We start from the raw sequence: 23,550 nt of genomic DNA, 5'->3' as shown, positions 1-23,550 counted from the left end.
ACAAGTGGAATATGCAGAATCCAATTCTGAGAGATTATTTACCAGTAAATGCTGTTGCCCAGCATGTTCACCTGCCTGCCTTCTCCTCTTCCTAAGAGTTCTGATCTCTTAATGATGTTGGGGTTTAGTGGAAGTCCCCTGCTTGCAGGAAGAGCAGCCAGTTGGAGCTAGCTGGTGGGGGTGTCAGGGTTCCTTCCCCACTCTGAACTCTAGGGTACAGATGTGGGGACCTGCATGAAAGACCCCCTAAGCTTATTCTTACCAGCTTAGGTTAAAAACTTCCCCAAGGTACAAACTTTGCCTTGTCCTTGAACAGTATGCTGCCACCACCAAGCGTTTTAAACAAAGAACGGGAAAGAGACCACTTGGAGACATCTTCCTCCAAAATATCCCCCCAAGCCCTACACACCCCCTTTCCTGAGGAGGCTTGAGAATATCATAACCAATTTGTTACAAAATCATCAAAGACCCAAACCCCTAGATCTTGGAACAATGGAAAAATCAGTCAGGTTCTTAAAAGAAGGATTTTATTTAAAAAAAAAAAAAAAAAAAAAAAAAAGGAGAGAGAGAGGTAAAAATCATCCCTGTAAAATTAGGATGGAAAATACTTTACAGGGTATTCAGATTCAAAACACCGAGGATCCCCCTCTGCACAAAACCTTAAAGTTACAGAAAATAGGAACAAACCTCCCTCTTAACAGAGGGAAAATTCACATTAAACAAAAGAGAAACTAATCCGCCTTGCCTGGCTTACCTGTACTGGTTGCAATATTGGAGACTTGGATTAGGATGGGTTGGAGAAGATGGATTTCTGTCTGGCCTCTCTGTCCCAAGAGAGAACAACCCTGTAAACAAAGAACACAAACAAACCCCACCCCACCAAAGATTTGAAAGTATCTTGTCCCCTTATTGGTCCTTTGGGTCAGGTGCCGGCCAGGTTAGCTGAGCTTCTTAACCCTTTACAGGTAACGGGATGTTGCCTCTGGCCAGGAGGAATTTTATAGCACTGTACAGAAAGGTGGTTACCCTTCCCTTTTATATTTATGATGGGCTTGGAACCAGGGTGGACCGGCAGCCCACCATCAGCTCCCCGCTCCCCTAAGCTCCCTGTGCGGCAGCTGCCCAGCAGGCTATCAATTGCTGGCAGTTCAGCTGTCCCTCCCCCCACTGCCGTGTGCTACTCGTGCCCTCTGCCTTGGAGCTGCTCCCGGGAGCCTCCTGCTTGCTGTGTAAGAGTGGGGGGAGAGGGGTGCTAATGTCAGGGTGTCCCCCTCCACCCCGCTCTTTTACCTTATCTCCATAGAGTGGGGGTGGGGGTATGACAGGGCTCAGGACAGAGGGAGCTTGCCGGCAGCAGCGGCTGTCTCACCTTGCTGATCTACTTAAAAAGGCAATGTACTTAGTGGAGTCAGTGTACTTAAAGGGGCAATGCACATCTCTCTCTCACACATACATGCTGTGTCTCTCTCTGCCATGCTGTCTCCCCTCCCTCCGTTTGTGCTGCCTTAGAGCGTGAGGTGACATTAACAACGATGTGTTAACCCTTGAGGGCTCAGCTGAGTATTATTCATCATTTAGCAGTAAGGCATTCCCTGGGAAATATTCTACCCTCTGATTCCACCGCCTCAACCAAGCTTCACAATCATTGCTGTGTACAGTATTAAATTGTTTAAAACTTATACTGTGTGTGTATATATGTGTGTGTGTGTGTATGTGTATATATATATACACACACACACACAATATAGTCTTTTGTCTGGCAAAAGAAATTTCCCTGGATACTAATCCCCCTATTGACATTAATTCTTATGGGGAAATTGGGTTCGCTTAACATTGTTTCGCTTAAAGTAGCATTTTTCAGAAACATAACTAAAACATTAAGTTAATTTATTTTCAGAGGTGTTGAGCACCTGCAGTTTCTTTTGGAATGAAAGATTTGGGTGCTTGGAGGGGAGTGAAGGGAATGAACTTTTGGCATACACTGAGAAGGAATGAAATGACTTCATCCGGAAATGATTCATATAACCAATCTCAGCATTGTGTATCTGAATCAAATCAATATGGACAATCTATTCTAATTTGATCATCACTTTTACAAAACGATGATAAATTTTGTACAAAGTACACCTTGTGAGGTATCATTTGAAAAGTTATAATCTGCTGAATATAATTATCCTGTTAAAATGTGTCGTGACACTTCATGCAAAATTATAAGCTTCTACTGCATGATTGTTACTGAAATATGTTGTAATTCTGGGTAACACCCACAAACCAGTTTTTCAGAGACAAAGGCACACTAGCATCCCAGACAGGTGTTAAAGGGCCATCACCTACTTAAGCAGACATCCCCCAGCAAGGGGGAGATGTAAACAGGAAATTTACATTACATCTCAGGAATGTTTCAAACCTCACATCCACAAGAGACAGCTTGTTCCCTACATCCCAGCAGGGAGTAATCCTTGAAGAAGGGAGAGGGATATAAATATGAGAGACGGTGACCTCCAACTCAACTCTTGTCCTCCCATGTCTCTGCTCATGACCTCAACTACTCATTACTCTTTTTGGTAACCAATCCTGATTTTTATGGATCATCACTTATAATCACTTAAAATCTATTTTTCTATAGTTAATAAACTTATTTTAGTTTTATCGTAACCTCTCTGTTTGGATTAAAGTGTGTTGGAAACTCCATTTAGGATAACAAAGCTGCTGCATATATCATTTCCTTTAATTAAATGCTGGAGTTTCTGTGAGCTTGCATTGTTCAGTAGTGTGCTGGTCAGTACAAGTTGCACATTTCTTGGGGAACAAGGTTGAGACTAAGAATTTTTGGGTGTTGCCTTGTATGTAATTCATGAGTGACTGGTCAGAGTGCTCATGTATTTAGCTGGGAGTGAATTTGCATGCTGAAGGCTGTGTGAGCAGGCCAGGTGTGGCTGTTCTGACAGCAAAGCAGTGTAAAAGGCGCCCTAGGGTGCCACTGAGTTAAGGGGACACTGCTGTTCAACAGTCCGGATTGTATCCTGGGGAATGTCTGTCTCACTATTTGTTTAAGAGGTTTATTTTCCTGTTTTGCTGAAATCCTTTCACACATTAAAACTCTTGGTAACATGGTCTTTGTCTCTTTGCGGTTTTTGAGCCCTATTTCTGTCATGTTTCTTGGTAGTCTATTTCTTTGTCCTTTTAGTGAAAGAGAAACTAAAACACTGAGTGTCACTGAGCAGGAAGTGGGGAGAAGAGGTTGTAGAAAGTCTCATTAAAAGCCGGGGAGGGTTTGTGACAAGTAACTCATATGCATATTCGAGGACATGAATATAAATTCTGATAACCTTGAAAATGTTGGCAGATAGCCATTTCACATTATATGTATGTTTTGTGATCTTGCATGTGTTGGTGCTTCATCCTTTAATAATAGAAAATTTCCTTTGCAGGGGAAGCTTCAGTGAGCATCCCCTGCTTTGCATATTACTCCTGCGGGAATTCTGCGCCAAAAAATTAAAATTGCACAATATTTTAAAATTCTGAATTTTATTTGTCAAAATTGTACTATATAATCATGCCAGTTTCAATTATTTTGGTAATTTATTTCAAAATACTTGTCAGCAAGTATGTCTGTAACAATACAGACACACCCAAAAATTCCCCCAGGAGTCGAGAGTTAAACCCCTATGACAACCCAGTTCCTGTTTCTCTGCCCCCCACCCCACAAAGCCCAGCTGGGTGGCCAGACACTCTCACCCCTCCGGCCCAGACACTCACACCCACTATCCCCCAAAGGCCAGCTGCAGGTCCCCCCCGACCCAGACAGTCACACCCCCTACCATCCCAGAGCCCTTCCTGCATGCCGCCGCCTCCTTCCTTCAGGGCATGCTGGGAACTGCAACTGCTGGTAACCCTCCAGTTCCCTCTCCCTCCACTTGGCCATGTCTTCTATTTGAGAGCTGGGCTATGCCAGATCCAGCGGCCCCTAGTGGCGGCCAACATGTCTGCAGCCCATTTCTGTGGGGTGGAGGAAATTCTGCTGACACAACACTAATTTCTGCAAAATTCTGCATTGTGCAGTGATGCAGAATTCCCCCCAGGAGTAACATGTGTAGGTCACATAAACTTAAAATATCAAAGAATTTTTACCTGTGGGGTGGATTGTTACATAAGCGATGAATTTCACCCAAAATAAAATAAAAAACTGGCTTCATCTTGTCTCTAAAATACATCAGCAGTAACGAGTAATCAAAGGGATACTATCTAGGGTAAAAATCACCCTTAAATTGAGCGGTCAGTATTATACCAGTTGGCTTTGTGTTGCTATAGAGGTCCTATAGTGGTGCCTTATACTTTCCCACCACTGTTTTTTTTTTTTTTTTTTTTTTTTTTTTTGAGTTAGGCTTTTCTCCTAAATCTGTGGTTTGCGTTTTTGAAAGATTATTACTGTGAACTCCTAAGTGGTAGCCTGACAGTTCCAGCTGGCTCTTGTGCCCACTATAACCTCTATCTCCCCATTCTATATACTTTGGTTCTTAACTGTGCTCATTAATGTGGTATTGGACTGTGCCCTATCACTTCCTTTCTGAAATATTAACTTCTAATTCTTTCACTGTTTTTTAAAAAAATGTCCATTACAATAGCACCGAGTAGTTCCAATCAGTTTTGTTACAAGCACATATAAAAATAGACTGTACCCTGAGAGCTTGCAGTACAAGTATAAGCAAGATTACTAGAAATAATTTTGGCTTTTATGTAGGTCACAAATTGTTGAGTCTCAAAAGCTGAGAAATGTCCCTTCTGCGTTTACCTTTTAGAGATTCTTTAACCAGGTCTCCATTACACTTTTCTGTGCAATCCTTAATAATCACCTGTGTTTTCAGAAATAACTCATACATATTCTGTGCTATAGAAGCTGCTGTAGAGAAACCAGTAGAATGAAGGGAAAAAAAAGTAAATGGCTAGAGTGAGCTGAAATGTGGATAAAAGATGTTTTTTCTGATATAGCAGGGTATATTGCTTTGAATATTCTATTGCATGCAGCTGGCCATTTCAACATAAGAGCTGAGCCCGTCTTTCAGCACAATCATGTGGGGTTGGAGGAGCTGTTTAAATGCAGTTCTCCTGTTGGTCAGTGATCTCTCTGATTGGTTTTATTAAAGGGTTTCTATCTGTATTTCTGGGGAAGATATGGAGAGACTCTTTTGATTTGTGGCGGGGATTGGGGTAATGGAGATTTGTACTGATTTATCCTAGACTTGTAGAGGATGCTCCATTTTGTCTGTGACCTTAAGTACTTTGTGTGGGAAGGCCCTATGGGGAGGAGAGTAATATTTGCAATTTCTGAAGCCCAATACCTACCTGCCCCTCCAAAGCTATTTCTGGAATACTAGATGGTTTTGGTGGATAAAGCATCCTTTAATTCATCTGTCTGACTACTTTTCTGATGTGAACTTTGCTATGCTTATCCATGTGTTTCTGATTGCCAAAGTGGATTATTTTAATGCACTTTACTTGGGGCTTCCCTTGAAGACCACTTGGAAACTGTGGTTAGAAGACGGTATAGTGGCCTGCTTTGGTAGGAAGCCTGATCATGAGTAGCACACTACACCAGTGCTGTGCAGATTTCACTCATGTTGAACACACCCTGACTTGCACCTGAAGGAGGCCTACAGTCAGTGAAAAGATATATCAAATATCCCTCAGTGCTGCCAGTCAAGATAAAATTGTAATTAGCCGTTGCATAGTCTTTATAGTATGTAAATAGTTAACCAGCTGAATGCAGCAGAATAATTATCCCAGCAGACGTGAAGGTTCATGTCTGCTTTCACTGAAAGTTAATAGCTGAACCTAATGGTGTTTCTGGTATTCATGTTAGAAGATGAGAATATATAAAAGTTGAAGTAGGCATGGCTTGGGAAGGGTGCCCCGTAAGATAAGATGGATGAAGTGCCGGAAAGCTCTTTGAGTTTGTTGTGCATCTCATTAGCAGAGCTGGTTGGGAAATTTTTTTGAAGAAATGCTTTTTGTCGTTTGGAAAATGTTGACTTGTTGAAACCAAAAAACTTGAGAAAAGAGATCTCGTATCTTCAACAGGACATGACTACCTCTACCTCCACCTCCACCCAATCAAAAGCATAGGTAGAAATTTGCAAGAAATAAAATATGCATCATTTTGGCACTTAACAAGGAATTTGCTATTTAGCTCAGACAACAATCCCAATGTGACAAAAATAAGGAGGTGGCAATGTTTTCTGAGCAAACTCAAGCAGCAGTGTTCATAGAGGAAGGCCATGTGATTGCAGGTTTAGGACTTGTAATACTATAGCAATGTCACCTTGTCAAGGGGAGAAAAGTGTGACTAGACAGTATGCATAATGTGTTACTTGAGATGTTGCTGTACACTGAGTGTTTTAGGAAGTGTTAGAAAAACACTTAAGTGGTACTGGCTGGTAGTTGGAGCAAAAATCTGAACTAAATTCCAGTTATAGTGAAGAATCTGAAGTGGTAGGTTATTTTAACAGATACAGTGCTTTAAATTAGCTGTTGCCATCTGTTCTTCCCTAGCTGCTTATGCAGAAACCCCACAATAATTAAATCCAGTGAAAAATGAGGCAGATGACTAAAATGTACACTTCTAAAATGACAAGAAGTTGTGATTTCCCTGAAGGCGGGAGTTAGCGTGCATACAGAGTAAGAAACAATTCCAATCAAATATGTTGTTCAAAAGCTGTTTTAGGAAACTGTTCTTACTTTATCCATAAGAGCACACATTGTTGGATCATATTAAAGAAGTTCTGTATTAAAATCACAAATGAGTTTGATTCCCCATAGTTTAAATTCCAGGGTATTACTAATTAAGAGGTCTCTTGGTTTTTGGTACTGTTTCTCTCCCTCTGTGTGTGAAACTTGCAAGCTGGTAATTGTGTTAGTACATTCTAAGACAGAGTCTGTTCTCAAAGCAATTCACAGAGACTCAAAGCAATACTCTAACAACAGAAACAGCACCCAGAGACTCCCCGCCCTTTTGTTGTATTAACAATTGTGATTAAAATAGAGATAGAGGATGTATGTGGATGGATGCTTGGTGTGGATAATAACTGAATGATCAGGGAGGTGCCAGCCTAAGAATCCAGTGTCCATCGGCTGAAGAAGGCGTCAAGTGGAAATAGCCAGAGGATCCCCGGAGGGCAGACTGGAATCCACCCAACAGCCTCAAGAATGGGAGAACCAAAGAACAAGATAACATCTTGGAGCCGTCAGGAATGTGCCATCTGCTGATTGATTCAGCAACAGCATGATGCAGCAATTCCCATAGACTGGCATAGGAAGAAATTCCTATAAAAATAGACTCTAAAAAGTGAGAACTTTGGGGTCTGATTCTGCAAACCAACTTCCAGGAGCATCAGATGAGCATCTGACAAGGCCTTGCTCCCTCCTCATGTCCAGGCCACCTGGCCAGTGGCTTGGCATGAGCAACTCTAAGGCTGGTAACTATGATAACAACTTTGCAGAACCTGTGTGTGTGTGTGTGTGTATGAGTGAATGTGTGAATAAAGATGAGATTGAATGGAATGTTATAGCTATAACTAACTGCTTACTATGATAACAACCTTGCAGAACCTGTGTGTGTGTATGAATGAATGTGTGAATAAAGATGAGATTGAATGGAATGTTACAGCTGTAACTAACTGCTTACTATGATAACAACCTTGCAGAACCTGTGTGTGTGTGTGTCCATTTTAGGGATTCCTTATCACAGTTGCAAGCAATATCTGAATAATTGAGAGCCTTTCCTGGCCATTGTTCTAGTTTTTCCTTCAGGTCATACTTTAGCTGCATAATCACTTCCTGATCGGCATTCTCATCTTGCCCTGAGATTTAAGCATCATTTCTATTATTTTGGCTCAGGGATCAGAATTACAGTACAAGCATTTTTTTTTTCAATGCACCCAAGCATGTTTTCTGTACACATTTTGCACCTTAAGTGTCTGGATCCTTGCTTTTAACAATAGAGCTAAGTAAATTAATCTCTTTAGTTCTTGTTCAGCATTATAGGAGGCTTTATACTCCATTGTGCAGTAAATGGAATGGGGAATGGCCAAAATATCACTCTTGACTTTGTTAAGCTTGCTGCTGCTTCGAGTGCTTGTTCATGTCAAGTCCAATCAGGTGTGTGTGCGCTGCATGCACGACAGCCAGAAGATTTTTCCCCTAGCAGCATCCATAAGTCGTGCCTTCATGGCGCCCAATATAGGGCCCTGCCGACCCATCACCCCCTCAGTTTCTTCTTACCGTCAGTGATGGCTAGCTGGAACTTCCCTCGCTCTTGCTTTTGCAAGAACATTAGCAGTGTCCTGTTATTTGTATATAGTTAGTAGTAGTTTTTTGTTTTTGATAGTAGTAGTAGTAGTCTAAGTTTTCGTTGTGGGGGGTTACCTCCCCACCTCCCTGTTTCTCCCCCACCGCCGGGGTATGCATCGGTCACCAGGATTCAAACCATGTGAAATCTGTGGAAAGTTGATGCCAAAAAGTGACCCGCACACTTCTTGTTTGAAGTGCCTTGGCGAGAGTCACCAAAAGGACAAATGCCACATTTGTAAAGGGTTTCAGCCGAGGACCCTCAAGGATCGTGAACAGAGACTCAGTCCTATCCTCATGGACGCAGTCCTCCGCCCGCAATCCGACCTTGGGTCAGCAGAGCCCGTGCCAGCCGCTGCCTCCTCCGTGTGCAGTGCACTGGTGCCGATGTTGTGCGAGTCGGCTCCTAGAAAGGAGACTAAGGATTCCCGGCACCAACATGGCGCCAAACATAAGACTTTAATAGGTGCCGATCTGTATCTCTGGTGCCCAGAAGAAAAAGAAGCAGGAAAGAGGGCGCTCTCCCCTACTAAGCCTAAGGAGACAGGAGCAGGGAGACCTCAACTCACGCAGCCTACTTCGGGCCCAGCAGCTCCAAGGGGCTCGTCAACTCCTGCCCCGCAATGGGTCAAGTTGACTGCATTCCACTACTGCTCTCCGGACCATCAGGGCTGGGACATTCAACTCCCCTCCACTCCGGAGACTTTTGAGGCAGCCCAGGACCTCATCTGCCTGACGCCTCTGCCTTCTTCAGGGAGGGAAGAGGCACTGGTGTTAGCCAGGCCACCTAGTCCATCTAGAGGCAAGCAGGCTATGATGTCACACTGCTCCCCATCTCTGGCGTGCCACTTCCCAGCACCGGCCGCCCCCCCGGGGGAACCACATGAGTCCCCAGAGGCTCAGCACTGCTGTTCAGCACCACCAGTATCGCACCTCCGTGGTCTTTTTTTCGGAGACCTCTGAGGCAGAGTCCTATTGTTCGGATAGGTCCAGCAGCAGCAGGTCTAGATCTAGGCGACATCGCCAGTCTCCTCTGGTGCCGCGGCCACCTCAATGGCAACAACCCACTCAGTGGCCCTTTTGGACTCCCTGGGCTTACCATCAGGTCCAGGGTCAGAGCCAGGCATCGAGATCCAGATCAGCGTTGATCGCGTTGGCATCCGTCGCCCCTGCACAGCTACTGGCATTGGATCCATCTTCAGTGATGACTCCTGCCTGCTGCTTTGGGTTCTGCACTGATGATCCCAGTGCCAACGGCGCTGATGATCCCAGCACCAGCAGCCTCTGCTCCATCAGCACGCTAGCCCCATGAGCATCGCGACCCCCTGGGCACCGAGGACAGTAACCAGGGCCATGGGCCAGTGTTTTCATCTTCGTCCTACCCAGATGAGGCCGTTGCAGGCATGTCAACGGCCCTGGCTTTGGAGGACAGCAGGGTTCTACAACAGTTGTTGCGCAGGGTGGCCCAGAACCTGGTGATCCAGGCAGAGGAGGTGGTAGAGGATGCGGATCCCATGGTGGATATCCTTTCCCCCTCTGGACCTTTGCATATTACGCTGCCACCTATTAAAACTATAAATGAAACCACAAAAACTTTATGGCAGACCCCGGCCTCCTTGCCCCCCACATCAAGGAGGAATGAAAGACACTATTTCATCCCCTCAAAGGGCTACGAGCACTTGGAAACTCACCCTCCACCCGACTCCCTGGTGGTGAATTCTGCAAACCAAAGGGAGCACCAGGGATTTTAGGGACCCTCACCTAAAAACCAGGAGGCCAAAAAGGTTGACTTATTCGGGAGGAAAGTCTACTCCATCGTTGGTTTGCAGCTATGAATTGCAAACCAACAGGCCATCATTAGGAGATACTCCTTTAACACCTGCGGAGCGATGGCCAAGTTTTCTGAGCTGTTACCATCAGTCTCCCATTCTGAATTAAAGGCCTTGGTGGAGGAAGGCAAACTCATTTCTAGGGCCTCCTTGCAGGCAGCTCTTGATGGTGTGAATGCAGCCGCCCATACAAAGACTATGGGGGTGGCCATGAGGAGGTTCTCTTGGCTCCAGGTCTCTGGACTACCTAACAAAGTCCAGCAGACCATCTAAGACCTGCTCTTTGAAGGTCAGGCTTTGTTTTCTGAAAAGACAGACAGAAGACTGCATAGTTTAAAAGATTTGAGAACTATCCTCAAGTCCCTCGGTATACACATCCGCACCACACAATGCAGACATTTCAGGACACAACCTCCTCTGCAGTTTTACCGGCAAAACCAACAGGACAGTTCCCAGAGGAGGAATAGGAGTGGCAGGAAGAGGCCGCACCTGTCCTCAGGCCAGGGCTCTGGCCATACCAAGCCTTCTGGGGGCCAGAAACAGGCCTTTTGAAGGCACGCATGAGGATGGTGTACAATATTGAGAACTGGATCTACCCCACCTTACCTTCTCGTCCCGATTTATCCCCTTTCAGCCATGCATGGTCCCGTATCACTTCAGACCGCTGGGTACTCCACACAGGAGAGAGGGGATACTCCATCCAATTCTGTGCCCTCCTATGACCCTTCCCTGTTCCTCTTCAGGGACCCCTCTCATGAGCAACTCCTTACACAGGAAGTGCACTCGCTTCTTTTGCTAGGGGCAGTGGAAGAGGTTCCTCAGGAGCAGAAGGGCAAGGGCTTCTATTTCCGGTATTTCCTAATACCGAAAGCCAAAGGCGGGCGCAGGCCCATCCTAGCTCTGCGAGAATTCAACAAGTTCATGAAGAAACTCAAATTCCGCATGGTCTCTTTGGCCTCCATCATCCCTTCACTGGATCCAGGAGACTGGTACGCTGCCCTTGACTTGAAGGACGCTTACTTTCACATAATAATAACTCTGTCCCACAGAAAATACCTCAGGTTTGTGGTGAACAAGACCTACTACCAGTGCACAGTCCTTCCGTTCTCCCTGTCAGCGGCACCTCGAGTATTCACCAAGTGCATGGCAGTTGCGGGTGCTTTCCTGTGCAGGCGACAGATACAGGTGTTCCCATACCTCGACGACTGGCTGATCAAAGGCCGATCCAGGGCTCAGGTAGAGAGCCATCTTCATAAGTGCGTCTGTCGATGAACTGGACCTGCTACTGAATGAGGGCAAATCAAAGCTGTCCACGTTCAGAGGATAGAATTCGTAGGGGCGGTAGTGGACTCGACACAGGCCAGGGCGTTCCTTCCCAAAGTAAGATTTCGAGCTCTCGGCGACATCATTTGAGGTCTAACTAAGTTCCCCACCACCACAGTACAGAACTGCCTGAAACTTCTAGGACACGTGGCTGCTTGTACCTACGAAGCCAGACTCAGACTTAGACTTCTTCAGTCATGGCTAGCCTCAGTGTATCGGCCAGCCCGGGACAGTTTGGACAGGATTGTAACCCTGCCTCGTCTGGTACTCAGCTCCCTCTTGCGGTGGCTCGATCCTCAGGTCATATGTGCAGGGGTACCCTTCACCAGCCATCCCTCTTGCTAATGACAGACATGTCAGACTTGGGCTGGGGGGCACATTTGGGAGGCCTCTGGTCTCAGGTGGATCTTGCTCTACTCCTCAATGTCAGAGAACTGAGAGCGGTGTGCCTGGCATGCCAGACTTTCCGAGCCCACCTAGCAGGGGGATGTGTATCAATCATGACAGACAACTCCATGGCGATGTTCTATATCAACAAACGTGTGTGTGCGTGCTCCTCTCCCCTTTGCCAGGAAGCCCTCATGCTATGGGACTTCTGTGTAGAGCACTCAATACATCTGCAAGCATCATACCTCCCTGGAGTACAGAAGGAGTTGGCGGACCATCTCAGCAGGTTGTTCCACGGCCACGAGTGGTCCCTCCTCCTGGATATAGTGAACTCAATCTTCCATCAGCAGGGCTTTCCCCAGATAGACCTGTTCGCCACGCGACGCAACAGGAAGTGTCAGCTATTCTGCTCCTTCCTGAATTGCAGCCTGGACTCCATCGCGGATGCGTTCCCCCTCCTATGGGGAGGCAGTTTCCTATGTGTTCCTGCCTGTCCCTCTCATTCACAAGGTGCTCCTCAAGATTCAGAGGGAACAAGCTTTGGTGATATTGGTAGCTCCAGCCTGGCCTCACCATCACTGGTACACATCACTCTTGGAAATGTCCATGGAAGCTCCCGTCACCTTGCTGCTCTTCCTGGACTGAATAACTCAGGATCATGGTCATCTGCAACATCCGAACCTCGAGTCGCTCCACCTCATGCAATGGAAGTTCCATGGCTGAACCCAGTTGAGCTTTCTTGCTCTGATCAAGTCAGACAAGTTTTCTCCTGGGCAGCAGGAAACCCTCCACGAGAGCTACCTACCTTGTTAAGTGGAAGAGATTTTCAATCTGGTCTGCACAGCACCATTCATCTCTGACGCTCTCCTCAGTTCCACTAATACTGGACTGTGTTCTCCACCTCAAGGAGCAGGGACTGTCTGTGTCGTCAATAAGAGTTTACTTGGCTGCCATCTCTGCCTTCCATCCAGGAGCAGAGGGATGCTCAGTCTTTGCCAACCCGTTGCTCACCCATTTCCTTAAGGGTCTCGACAGACTATACCCGCTGGTCTGACAGCCTGTCCCGGCTTGGGACCTCAATTTGGTCCTATCCAAACTTATGGGGTTACCATTTTAGCTCTTAGTGACCTGTCCCCTGCTCGTGCTCTCTCTCTCTCATACAAGGGGGCATTTCTGGTAGGAATAACTTCACCTAGGAAGGTGTCTGAGCTCAGGGCCCTAACATCAGAGCCCCCTTTACATTGTATTCCATAAGGACAAGGTTCAGCTCAGGCTTCACCTGGCTTTTCTCCTGAAGGTTGTCTCCCAGTTCCACATCAACCGGGACATCTTCCTCCCTGAATTCTGCCCTACCTTCACTCGAGCATCAGGGAGCAGAGGCTTTACTCATTGGATGTCCACAGAGCGCTAGCCTTCTACATCGAGAGAGTGAAACCGTTCCGAAAGTCCGTCCAGCTATTCGTGGCAGTAGCGGACAGAATGAAAGGTCTTCCTGTCTCCTCTCAACGTATCTCATCATGGATCATATCCTGCATTTGTGAGTGCTACAGCTTGGCAAGGGTGCCTGCTCCTTCGATCACTGCGCACTCCACCAGGGTTCAGGCCTCTTCGATGGCGTTCCTGGCGCAGGTTCCCACCCAGGAAATCTGCAGAGCAGCGATGTGGTCCTCCATACACACTTTCACCGTGCTCTATGCAATCACCCAGCAGGCCAGAGACGATGTGGCCTTTGGAAGAGTGGTGCTCTAATCAGTGGAGGACTCTGACCCCACCTCCTGAACTTGGGCTTGTCAGTCACCTGATTGGAATTGACTTGAACAAGCACTCAAAGAAAAAACAGTTACTCACCTTCTCATAACGGTTGTTCTCCAGATGTGGTGTTCATGTCCATTCTAATACCCACTCTCCTACCCCTCTGTCGGAGTAGCCAGCAAGAAGGAATTGAGGGGGTGGCAGGTCGGCAGGACCTTGTATTCGGTGCTATGAAGGCGCGACTCCAGGGGGCTCCCAGGCCGACCCTACAGATGCTGCTAGGGGAAAAATCTTCCAATCGTCATGCACACACCTGATTGGAATGAACATGAACAACACATCTCAAAGAACAACAGTTACGAGAAGGTGAGTAACCGTTTTTTCCTCACTTCGTTAAATGCAGTTTCACTTAATATCAACATGGCTATGCTGGAAAAACAACTTCAACCTAGACCAGTGGTTCTCGACCTATTTACTGCTGTGGGCTGCATATGTGGCCCACAACGTGTTATGTGGGCTGCATGCAATATTACCTCAATGGCCCTGAGGATGTCAAATGGGCCGTAGCTCTGGGCTGATTGGGCCCCAGGTTCAGAACCACTGACCTGGACGGTACCCTCTCCTGTCAAAATATCTTACTGATGTGTATTTGCAATAAACTGATTGCAGCTCAGGTCTGAGGAGACTGTGCCCGTAGGTGCGGGGGGGGGGTACTGCTGCGGGCTTGGCATGCTGTGCCCATAGGTGCGGTGGGGGGGTGGGCGCTGTGCCCGTAGGTGCGGGGGGGGGGCGGGCGCTGCTGCGGGCGTGGCGCGCTGTGCCCGTAGGGGCGGGGGAGGGCGGGCAGGCGCTGCTGCGGGCGTGGTGCGCTGTGCCTGTAGCTGCCCAGAGACTAAGGTGGTGCTGAGCTATTAATTACAATGCAGATCTATTTCTAAGATCTGGCCTGACTTGTATGTCTAGGGTACAGCTTTTTTACTAGAGTGACAGAGCTTCTGTTTTAAGTGGAAATTCGATTCCTGTTTGAAGTGTCTAATGTTAATTTTATCTTACAGCAGTTCAGTTTCCTTTTTTAAAAGGTATAAATTTTTTTGGCTACTCTTGGCCTTTTTTGGAAGGCCGTGTGGGGGATAGCCACTTCTCCAGAGGCTGCCAATGCAGAACAACACAGGCAAAAGGAAGTGCTCTTCAGGTCTAGTTAGTGCTTGACTCCAGTCTTGTGCAAACAGATCTGTTCTTTTTGCAAGTAACTCTTAGGAGAGCCTCTTCAGTGGTTGTGACCATCCTTCATTGCTTTTTAAACTCACTTGAACAGCAGTACTGATATAACACAACACCGTTTCCAGCAGTTTTGGGCTATATCTGGCTTCCATGTTGGTAGGTTATAGAAGTATCTTTGCTTTGATAGTTCTATGCTGCCTTCATCTTCAGTCAATAGACAGCAGGACTGGCATACGTATAGTATCTCATAAAAATTGGCCAGGAAGTCAACTTTTTTTTCTGTACGTGGGAATCAACAAAACTCTAGTAGCTGAGTTTCTAAACATGTTTTTCTATGAAAAAAGTTTAATCCACCCGAAGGCATCTAGATTTTGAGTCTGGAAGACTTTTTTTCTCACCCTTAATGCACTTGTGCAGTAGATAAAATTTTGGACCTCAAACATTGACTTTTGTTCAATATCTTTAACAAAGTACAATGCCCAAAATTATTCCTGTTTTTTCCCCCCCCTTTAAATACTTATTCTGTATAAATACCTTTAATGAAATGATTTTCCTGCTCAGTAATTTTTTTTTCTTCCTTTACATTTTTAAAAATGTCTGTAGCATTGCTCTAGTGTTTTTTCTGTACTGGTCTACCCTTTAGTTGTAGGCCTAAGAGAAAACAGAAGTCCTAAAAGTGCTTCCAGTTTATCCTTGTCCTTTAACTCCCCCCTTCTTTGTGTGTGTACTAGTTTACGTCCTTCCTCCCTTCTCCACCGCCCCACAAGTACATATACTGATATGTGCTGCGGCAGTGCTTCACTTGAATCAGTTTAGACTTTTGTTTTTCATTTTGGTTGGGTTTTTTCTGTTGGATGAATGAGCCAACGATCCATTGTAATAAGAGTAAAAGCAAAACTGCGATTGTGATCCTTGCTCACAATTAAATGTGCACACTGCGTCGTAGCAAATGTATTAACGTAGCGATGTCAACGACTTTGTGAAGCTTGCATAGCATTATACAAAAATCCATCAAAATGTACAACGCCATCTTGTTACTATTGCTGAGTCCAACAAATAGCAAGGATATGTGTTTTTTAAAAAAAACAAACAACAAAACCCAGCATATTGGACAAGAGATGGGGTTAGTTTGATATTTTTGGCTTGTTAAAACAGTGACAATATAGTTTTATGGATTAACCATGGACAGGAATTTAGGAGGCCTGGGTATGCCACTTAACTTCTCTCTAGTTCCCCATCTCTTTTTGAATTGTTGAGGGTGTGATAAATGTGTCTGCTTCACATGGGTGTCAGGTATTACACAGTTCTTTGTGTTACAAAGATTGTTTAGGTGCCAGTATAACTAACATTTCCCTTGTTACAAAACTAAGCTTTTGTCTCTCAATCCCCAAACTGGTTAACATGCACATTAAAAATACAGGCTCTGTAACTTGATTAAGCCTGATTTTAGGGTATAGCGTTCATGTCTGTGCACTGAAGTGATCTGTTCACATTATGACCATTTAAAATGGACACAGCAGCTGTGTTTAAATGTTTTATTTACTTTCCATTTTTGTGTGATACAGCCTTGTGGAAAAGCTTTTCCCTGTTGGCTGACTTTTTTTCTGTACGGTGAACTCTAATTTTCTTCCTTTTCTGTTTCTAATGATACAGAAATCAAATTGACTGACCTTGTTTTGAATGTGCACTAGCATTATTGATGTTGGCAGGAATGTGCCTGGGATCATTTTAATTGCTGCCAGTGAAGCAGTGGTGCCCTCTCCCTTAATAGCTTATCCCACAACATGGTGACTTTCCTTAATATTTCAGTGATAGAGTAGCAGAGGGTTTTTTCTTCCCACAAAGCTCAAGAAAATCTGGAGGGAATTGGCCTATGAGATTATAACACTTTTAAGGTAGGAGTAAGGTTTTGGGTTTAATATGATTGTGTCCTCTCAGTGAATATGGTTTAATTATTTTCTGTTGTGACACTAACAGACTTTGCTGACATTTTCCAGATCTACCATGGTGGCTACTTCTCATTCGCCAGAAAGCATTGATTGGCAAGCTTCCAGAAAGCCATGAAGTATGCAAAATAACCAAAATTGCAGTGATTCCGCTCTCTGAAACGGACCCTCAGGATCTGGAGTTGGAGGTATGATTTTAAAACCTTGAAAACATCTAATTTGAAATTCTTAGAGATACAAGATATGTGAGGTAGTATCTTTTATTGGGCCAACATATCCCTTGGGATGCCTAGGAAGTGACAGATGTTGGCATGGATGCCCATTGCCTCCACTCTGACATGCAGTCCTGCTTGCTTTTGTAATCATGACTCCTGTAGGAGTCCTTCATACACAAGCTTCCCTTACTATGTCTGCCCCAGGACATTTCTAAAGGGGGACTTCTCAGAAATGAGGGAAAACTACAAATTAAATGCACCCTCAGACTGTATTAATTTTCACTGTCGGTTGGGAGGAAAAGAATCCAGAGTAATCTGATCAGATTGTCAGTCCCCTCAAATTCTGCAGAGGCTGAAGCTATTGGGGAGGCTTTTGTGTATGCCACAGAGGGGAAATTCACACCACCTTTAGGCTCAGGCTACCCTCCCTGCAGAGATACAGGGGGAGGATAGTGCCTATAAAGATATGATAATCAGGGGCTTCAGTGGGAAATGACTGACCGCCATTTTATTTAGTGTGTATGCTCATGCTTATTTTGAGGTATGCAATAGGATATCTTCAGGACTGTAGAGCTTATGTTCTTGTTAGTAAGAAGTGCTCTAGTCTAACAGATCCAGAATGTATTCTTTAAATGTCAATACAATTAAGGTGTGACTCTAGTCTTATAACTAACTGGAAAATAAAATCTTTTAAAGAATTATTCATTCAGTAGTTCTGGAAAGTTGCTGTTGTGTGGCAAAGCACTCTTTCTGTCAGACTCCCTTGTTGGAGTTTGAGCGTGCTACTTCTACAACAGTATTAGCTCCTGCCTCACAGAGTCTTATAGCAAGTTATGCAGCAATAGGAGTAGAACTGCATGAATATGTGCATCCAGTGTTGACAAACTTCCAACTAGGATAGTATCTGGTAACTATACTATTAATAATCACCCATCAATAATCAAATTTTCGCTCTTCTGTCACAAATTTGTGGAAGAAAACACCCAGATAATTGTCAAGGAATCTATATAGCTTATTTGGTTTCTTGGTAATCTGTAGTTGAGACTTGAAGATTACAAAAAAAAACTCTGTAGTCTTCTTTTTTTTTCCTTAATGAAATTTAAGATGATCACATTATTTACCTCCATTCTAAACAAGAGATTATGGAAATAACTAATTGCTAACTATCAGAAAATCCCTGAAAAGACACCGATTTACTGAATTTTACAAAACCTAGTCTACATAAACAGGACCAGGATGTTTGTTTAAAAAAAAAAAAAAAAAAGGTGGGTGGACGGATGGCTCAATGAAATATATGGAGCCTTTCATATTTAGGACAGCGTTTTAATTTGGCAGAGGTCACTATTCACTGAACAGCAAAGTGGTTTATGTCAACTGGAAATTAAACTATTGTTTTTATGTTCCTACTTGAATAAGTGATATTGCTCTCATATCTAGTTATGAAAACTTGTTTTTGGCCTTCCCGATGTTTAAATTTGGATTTCTGTAAAAAGTTGTGTTCAGTACAATAACAATTCTCTGAAATAATCTGAGATTTAGTGATTTCATTCTGACTTGTAGCATGAATAATTAATTAGTGCACGGATGACAGTTAACAGATGATAAATTTATGTTCTGCAAAGTAAATGAATTTTGTAAGCCTTTGATTCAGTCGTAACTGTCAGACGTAAATGTATAAAGTGCTTAAGGGTATGTCTACACTGGCAGAGTTACAGCGCCTCTCAGCGAGCGCTGAAGAGAAACCACTGTTGTGTGTTCACACTGTCAGCTGCTTGCACAATAGCATGTTCGCACTCATGGCACTTGCAGCGGTATTCAGAGTGGTGAACTGTGGACAGCTATACCATAGAGCATCTCTTCCTCTTCTGCCACTAAGAGTTGTGGGAAGACGGAGGGGGTCGCGGGGCATCCTGGGTTCTGTCCCAGTGCCCTGTGATGCATTGCTTCGTATCCCAGTAATCCCTGTGCTTCTGTTCGCATTTTTGGCGCTATCTTTCAACGGTTTGTGTACTGCATGCTCAGCCTCTTCGGTCTGCAGGAACGGATTCGGCACTATTGACAAGTATGCTGCTTGCTCTGACTAACCCATCATGGGTGGCAGTGGCGTTATTCCTTAAACTACAAAGGCAAGAGGAGTTTGACATTGATCTCTCCATGGGTAGTAGCTACGACACGAGATTGCTTGTGGCATTCACGGAGGTGCTGACCACAGTGGAACGCTGCTTTTGGGCTCAGGGAAACAAGCACTGTGGTTGGATCACATTGTCATGCATGTCTGGGATGATGAGCAGTGGCTGCAGAACTTTCGGATGAGGAAAGCCACGTTCATGGGACTGTGTGATGAACTCGCGCCAGCCTGTGGTGCAAGGACACGATAATCTTGGAATTTTATAATTTAAAACTTATTGCCAGTCTAAAGATACAATTAAACAGATATGCTAGAAGGTGTATGAACTTATCATCCTTTTACTTTCTGCTTTTTCTCTTTCTGTAACATGGTGGTTAGTACCTTTTGGTTTGTTCAAGGTAAATAGAATTGAAGAGCTGGACTAACGAATCTTTGGTAATTACTTACAGATGCCTATGGACGGATTTACATTCTGTCCTCTGGGGAGGCAGAGAGACGTAAAAGTAACTGTTGGTGTGCCATATCAAAGGCAAAAATGAGGACAGAGGGGGGAGAGTGCCTTAGAACAGTTCAGTAGTGGATGAAAGAACCAAGGTGTACAAGGTTCCATAAGTGTAATTCCTCTCCTTACTGATACACATTGGTATTTTAGGATTAAAAATATTTGTGTATAAATAGAAAATGAAACTCTCATGTATTGTATTCACAGTTCTTTTAACTGTATCATTTTAAAAATAAGACATAATTTGAAGTCTTTTCTGAAGACACAATCTAAAAAGGTGAATGCACTTAACAGGAAAAAAATGACTTCTGTTTTATCTACCAAACACAAGAGAAATTAGGACAGAACTGTAGAATTATGCACAGTATTATTATGTAATAAGTAAGAAATATTGAGTTTAGGAGTGAATGACTTGAATCTTGCAGAATTATCTATGGAAGTACTGCTATTAACCAGTAATTCCCTGTTTAAAAAAGAATTTATTCAGCAATTTAAAATATCAGTCTGACTTCCAAAGACTAGCATAACACTTAACAGAGCTTTTTATGATCCATGTTTATATTGTTTAGTGGCAGTTCAGTATTGACAGGCATTCTTTGCGGGAGCATGCTTGTATTGTACATGTCAAAATACTTGGTTTGATGTGTGTCACCTTTTTTATTATGGGTATAAGTAGTTACGGCGGTGACACATTATAAAGCATGCAATTAACACAGCAAGAAGTAGACGGAAAGATGTAAATACTTCTTTTATTGTTGAACTTGTATTTAATCTGATGAAGATATTAGCCTTATTTTTAATCTTACTGAAAGTCTAAGTACATGTTAATGAAATCTAATTTTATTTAAATTTTATTTATAAATAAAAATTGCTGTTGGGACAAATGTTAAGTATCAACTTTAACTGACACAGTATTTTTGTTATTTAGCTCTGTAAAAAGCATCACTTTGGGATAAATAAGACGGAGAAGATTACACAGTCTCCAGATGACTCTAAATTTCTACTCAAGACCTTTACTCAAATTAAATCAAATGTATCTGCATCAAATAAAAAGAAGGTGAGGATTTACTATTTTATTTGTGATTTTTCAAAGCATTTTTGATTTAGTGATTTGAAGGCTGTGGTGGATAACCAGAGTAACATAATACACCCTGTAAAGAAAACCAGTAAATGACCTAGAATTATGTAGTATATAACACAAAGAAAACAAGTTGACTTCCATCCTGAGTGTTTCATTTTAGTCCTCATGCTCATTCATTTGATTTTATGTAATACAGATTTTCAGAAGATGGGGCCATAGCATTAAAGGTTTAACTGTTACAGAATTATATTCACTTAGAATGGAAAGTACACTTGAAGGGTTCTCCTGGTGAAGTGGAGTTAATAGAGATATTTTTCATCTTTATAAAACAATACTAGTTGCTAACGCTGTAATAAAGAGAAAAATTATGCATACAAAACATTCTTCTATCTTATAACCCTAGTCATAAAGTCACCATCTTGAAACAAAATTCATGAGGGAATGATGGAACAGAGCAGAGGTCTGTAGATATTGCAAAAAGGAGTACTGATGGCACCTTAGAGACAAACAAATTTTTTTGAGCATAAGCTTTTGTGAGCTACAGCTCACTTCATCGGATGCATGTAGTGGAAAATACAGTGGGGAGATTTTATATACACAGAGATATTGCCTAATTCATTTCAGGAATTTCAGTTTCCAGCAAAGTAGAAAAACAATTCAGCTTTTCACCTGGAAAATAGCCTGAAAAGAATACAAACACTTCAAATTATTTTTGGATTTGTGTACCTAGTGGATGAGATGAAGGTTTCTCCAAACTCTGTAGAAAGAAATCTGAAGTGACACGGAGGAACTAAATCTAACAAACAATAGCACATGTGTACATACTGTTTGCTATACAACAAGCTAGTTTCACTAACTTCAGCACTTCAGAATCCTTCTCTAGATGATCCCCATGATCTACTTAAACTGTATTTCTACATCCACTCTTGTATCTAGTGCTTTTTTAGTTTTGTTCTTAAATCCTGACTGGAATAGAAAAAAACCAGTGGTGAATAAGTTCGAGACGTTTTTAAAAACAGTCTGTGACATCACACACAGTAAAAATCTCTTCTTTATGCTTTTAAATAACTTTAAAAGTTAAAGGGACAGCATGGTTATTAATGCATTTATTTTTGTAATCACCTGTTATTTATTGCAAGGTCTCTGCAGTCTGACCTGGCTGGTATGTGGTTTCTCCCAATAATTATTCCTAAATGTTGGGGTCCTTCCATAGAACCCAGACGATAGGATTGACTTAAAGGGAGGGTCCCTTATGTATTTGTGGTAGGTGTGTCCAAGTCCTCACATGTTAACTGATAAATTTTGATAACTTGAAAACTTTAGATTTAAAAACAGGTGCTTCCATTTTTTTTATATTTGAGGAGATTGCAGAACAATGTTTTGTGATAGTTGGACATATGCTTTTAGGCTGATGCTGATGTTAAACTCCCATAGAGATAGTGCTACAAAGAATGTTCTGTTGAATTCTATCCTGTAATGAAGTGTATATACACATTCAACATTTTTTAGGGGAACTAGACGGAGGCTTAATCTTGAATCAGTAGTTAGATTTTTTTTTTTTTAACTTATGGTATGTGTTCTCTGTTTCATACGAGTACCTCAAAGCCACTTTTTTCTTCTATAAAAGATTTTGGTTTGGCTTTTGAATCTGTGGAGTTGGTATTTTTATCACGTTTGAACAAGGTGTTAGCACTTTGAAGCTTGATAATGTAATCAGCCAGTTATTGATAGTAACGATATGTAAAGAGCAAATAAAAGAAGAGACTCTTCATAAAAGACTTAATGTTTTGAGTGTGATCTCTAGGAAGATTTTCCTTGTGGCAAATTATGCTTTCGAAAAGAATGTGCTTGATATTTTTGGGGGTTTGCATTTTTGAGGCACCAGTGGAGAACAGGTTGATTCATGGATGATATCTAAGTTAAACAGTTTTCACATGTGAAATAGAGAAATGTTTCATCAAAGAACAGATGAGTTGACAGTGTTTTGCTTTTATAATGCAAACCTGTTTAAAAAATTTATTTCTGAAAACGTTTGATAAACAATCATAGCTTTATACCACCATGGCATCTTATCTATCAATGTCCTCTACCTTTTCTTCCCTTGTGCATTTTTCCAGTAAAGTTAAATACATATTTTTAATACACTTGTCGTTCCCGATACTGATCGGGATATACTTTAAATATTATTAGTTTTGTATTGCTGTAGTACCTGGTAGCCCCAACAGCTTGCACCCTGTTGCCCCAAATAGTTAACAATAAGAACATAGGACTGCAAGGGAGCTCCTGGATCATCAAGTTCAGTCCCCTGCTGTCGCAGGCAACCAGGTTATATAATCCTGTTCATAAAGATATTAAGTTCCATCTTAAAACGGGTTAGCTCTCGTGCCCTCACTACTCCTATTGGAAGGCTGTTCCAGAAACTCACTCTGTTGATGATTAGAAACAGTCTTCTAATTTCCAGCGTAAATTTACTCATGGCCAATCTAAATAGACAAGAAAAGAAAAGGGGATGGGGAGGAGGGGAAGGTTTATGCAAGCCTTGAGTTAGTTCCACAATGGGAAAAAAAAATGTTGAAGGTGGGGTTGGGCAGGGGATGGTAGGAGTGGAATACCTAAACCCAAAGGCAAAGGAAGGGGGAGTGAGGAGAAGATGAGTGGGGAATTCCATGAAATCTCCAAGGGGTTTTGCTGCTGTTGACTTTATATGGAAGATGCTTGGATACTGTGGTGATGTGTGACAGTATCAAACCCAGAGCTGGAGGGAGGGAAGGACTGAGAGTGGCGTGGAGGGAAGTGGGGGTAAGAAATGGTGTCTGTGTGTGA

General features: G+C 43.2%; 1 protein-coding gene across 2 annotated transcripts in view; it reads left to right on the top strand.

Moving 5' to 3' along the window:
- The window catches only part of INPP5F (inositol polyphosphate-5-phosphatase F), a 100,632-nt gene that overhangs the window by 36,833 nt on the left and 40,249 nt on the right, over positions 1-23,550 (top strand). Inside the window, exons 4-5 of one of the 2 annotated variants that reach the window (XM_043551921.1) lie at positions 16,853-16,989; positions 20,575-20,703. In XM_043551921.1, coding sequence (XP_043407856.1) covers positions 16,853-16,989; positions 20,575-20,703 — 266 coding nt within the window. The remainder of the gene's footprint in view (positions 1-16,852; positions 16,990-20,574; positions 20,704-23,550) is intronic. The other variant, XM_037904094.2, reaches the window with a different exon arrangement.

Source organism: Chelonia mydas, chromosome 7 (assembly GCF_015237465.2).
Source record: "Chelonia mydas isolate rCheMyd1 chromosome 7, rCheMyd1.pri.v2, whole genome shotgun sequence".
In the NCBI taxonomy this organism is placed as follows: domain Eukaryota; kingdom Metazoa; phylum Chordata; order Testudines; family Cheloniidae; genus Chelonia; species Chelonia mydas.
The sequence above is the reverse complement of the archived record's forward strand: the minus strand, read 5'-3'. Positions and strand labels throughout refer to the sequence as shown.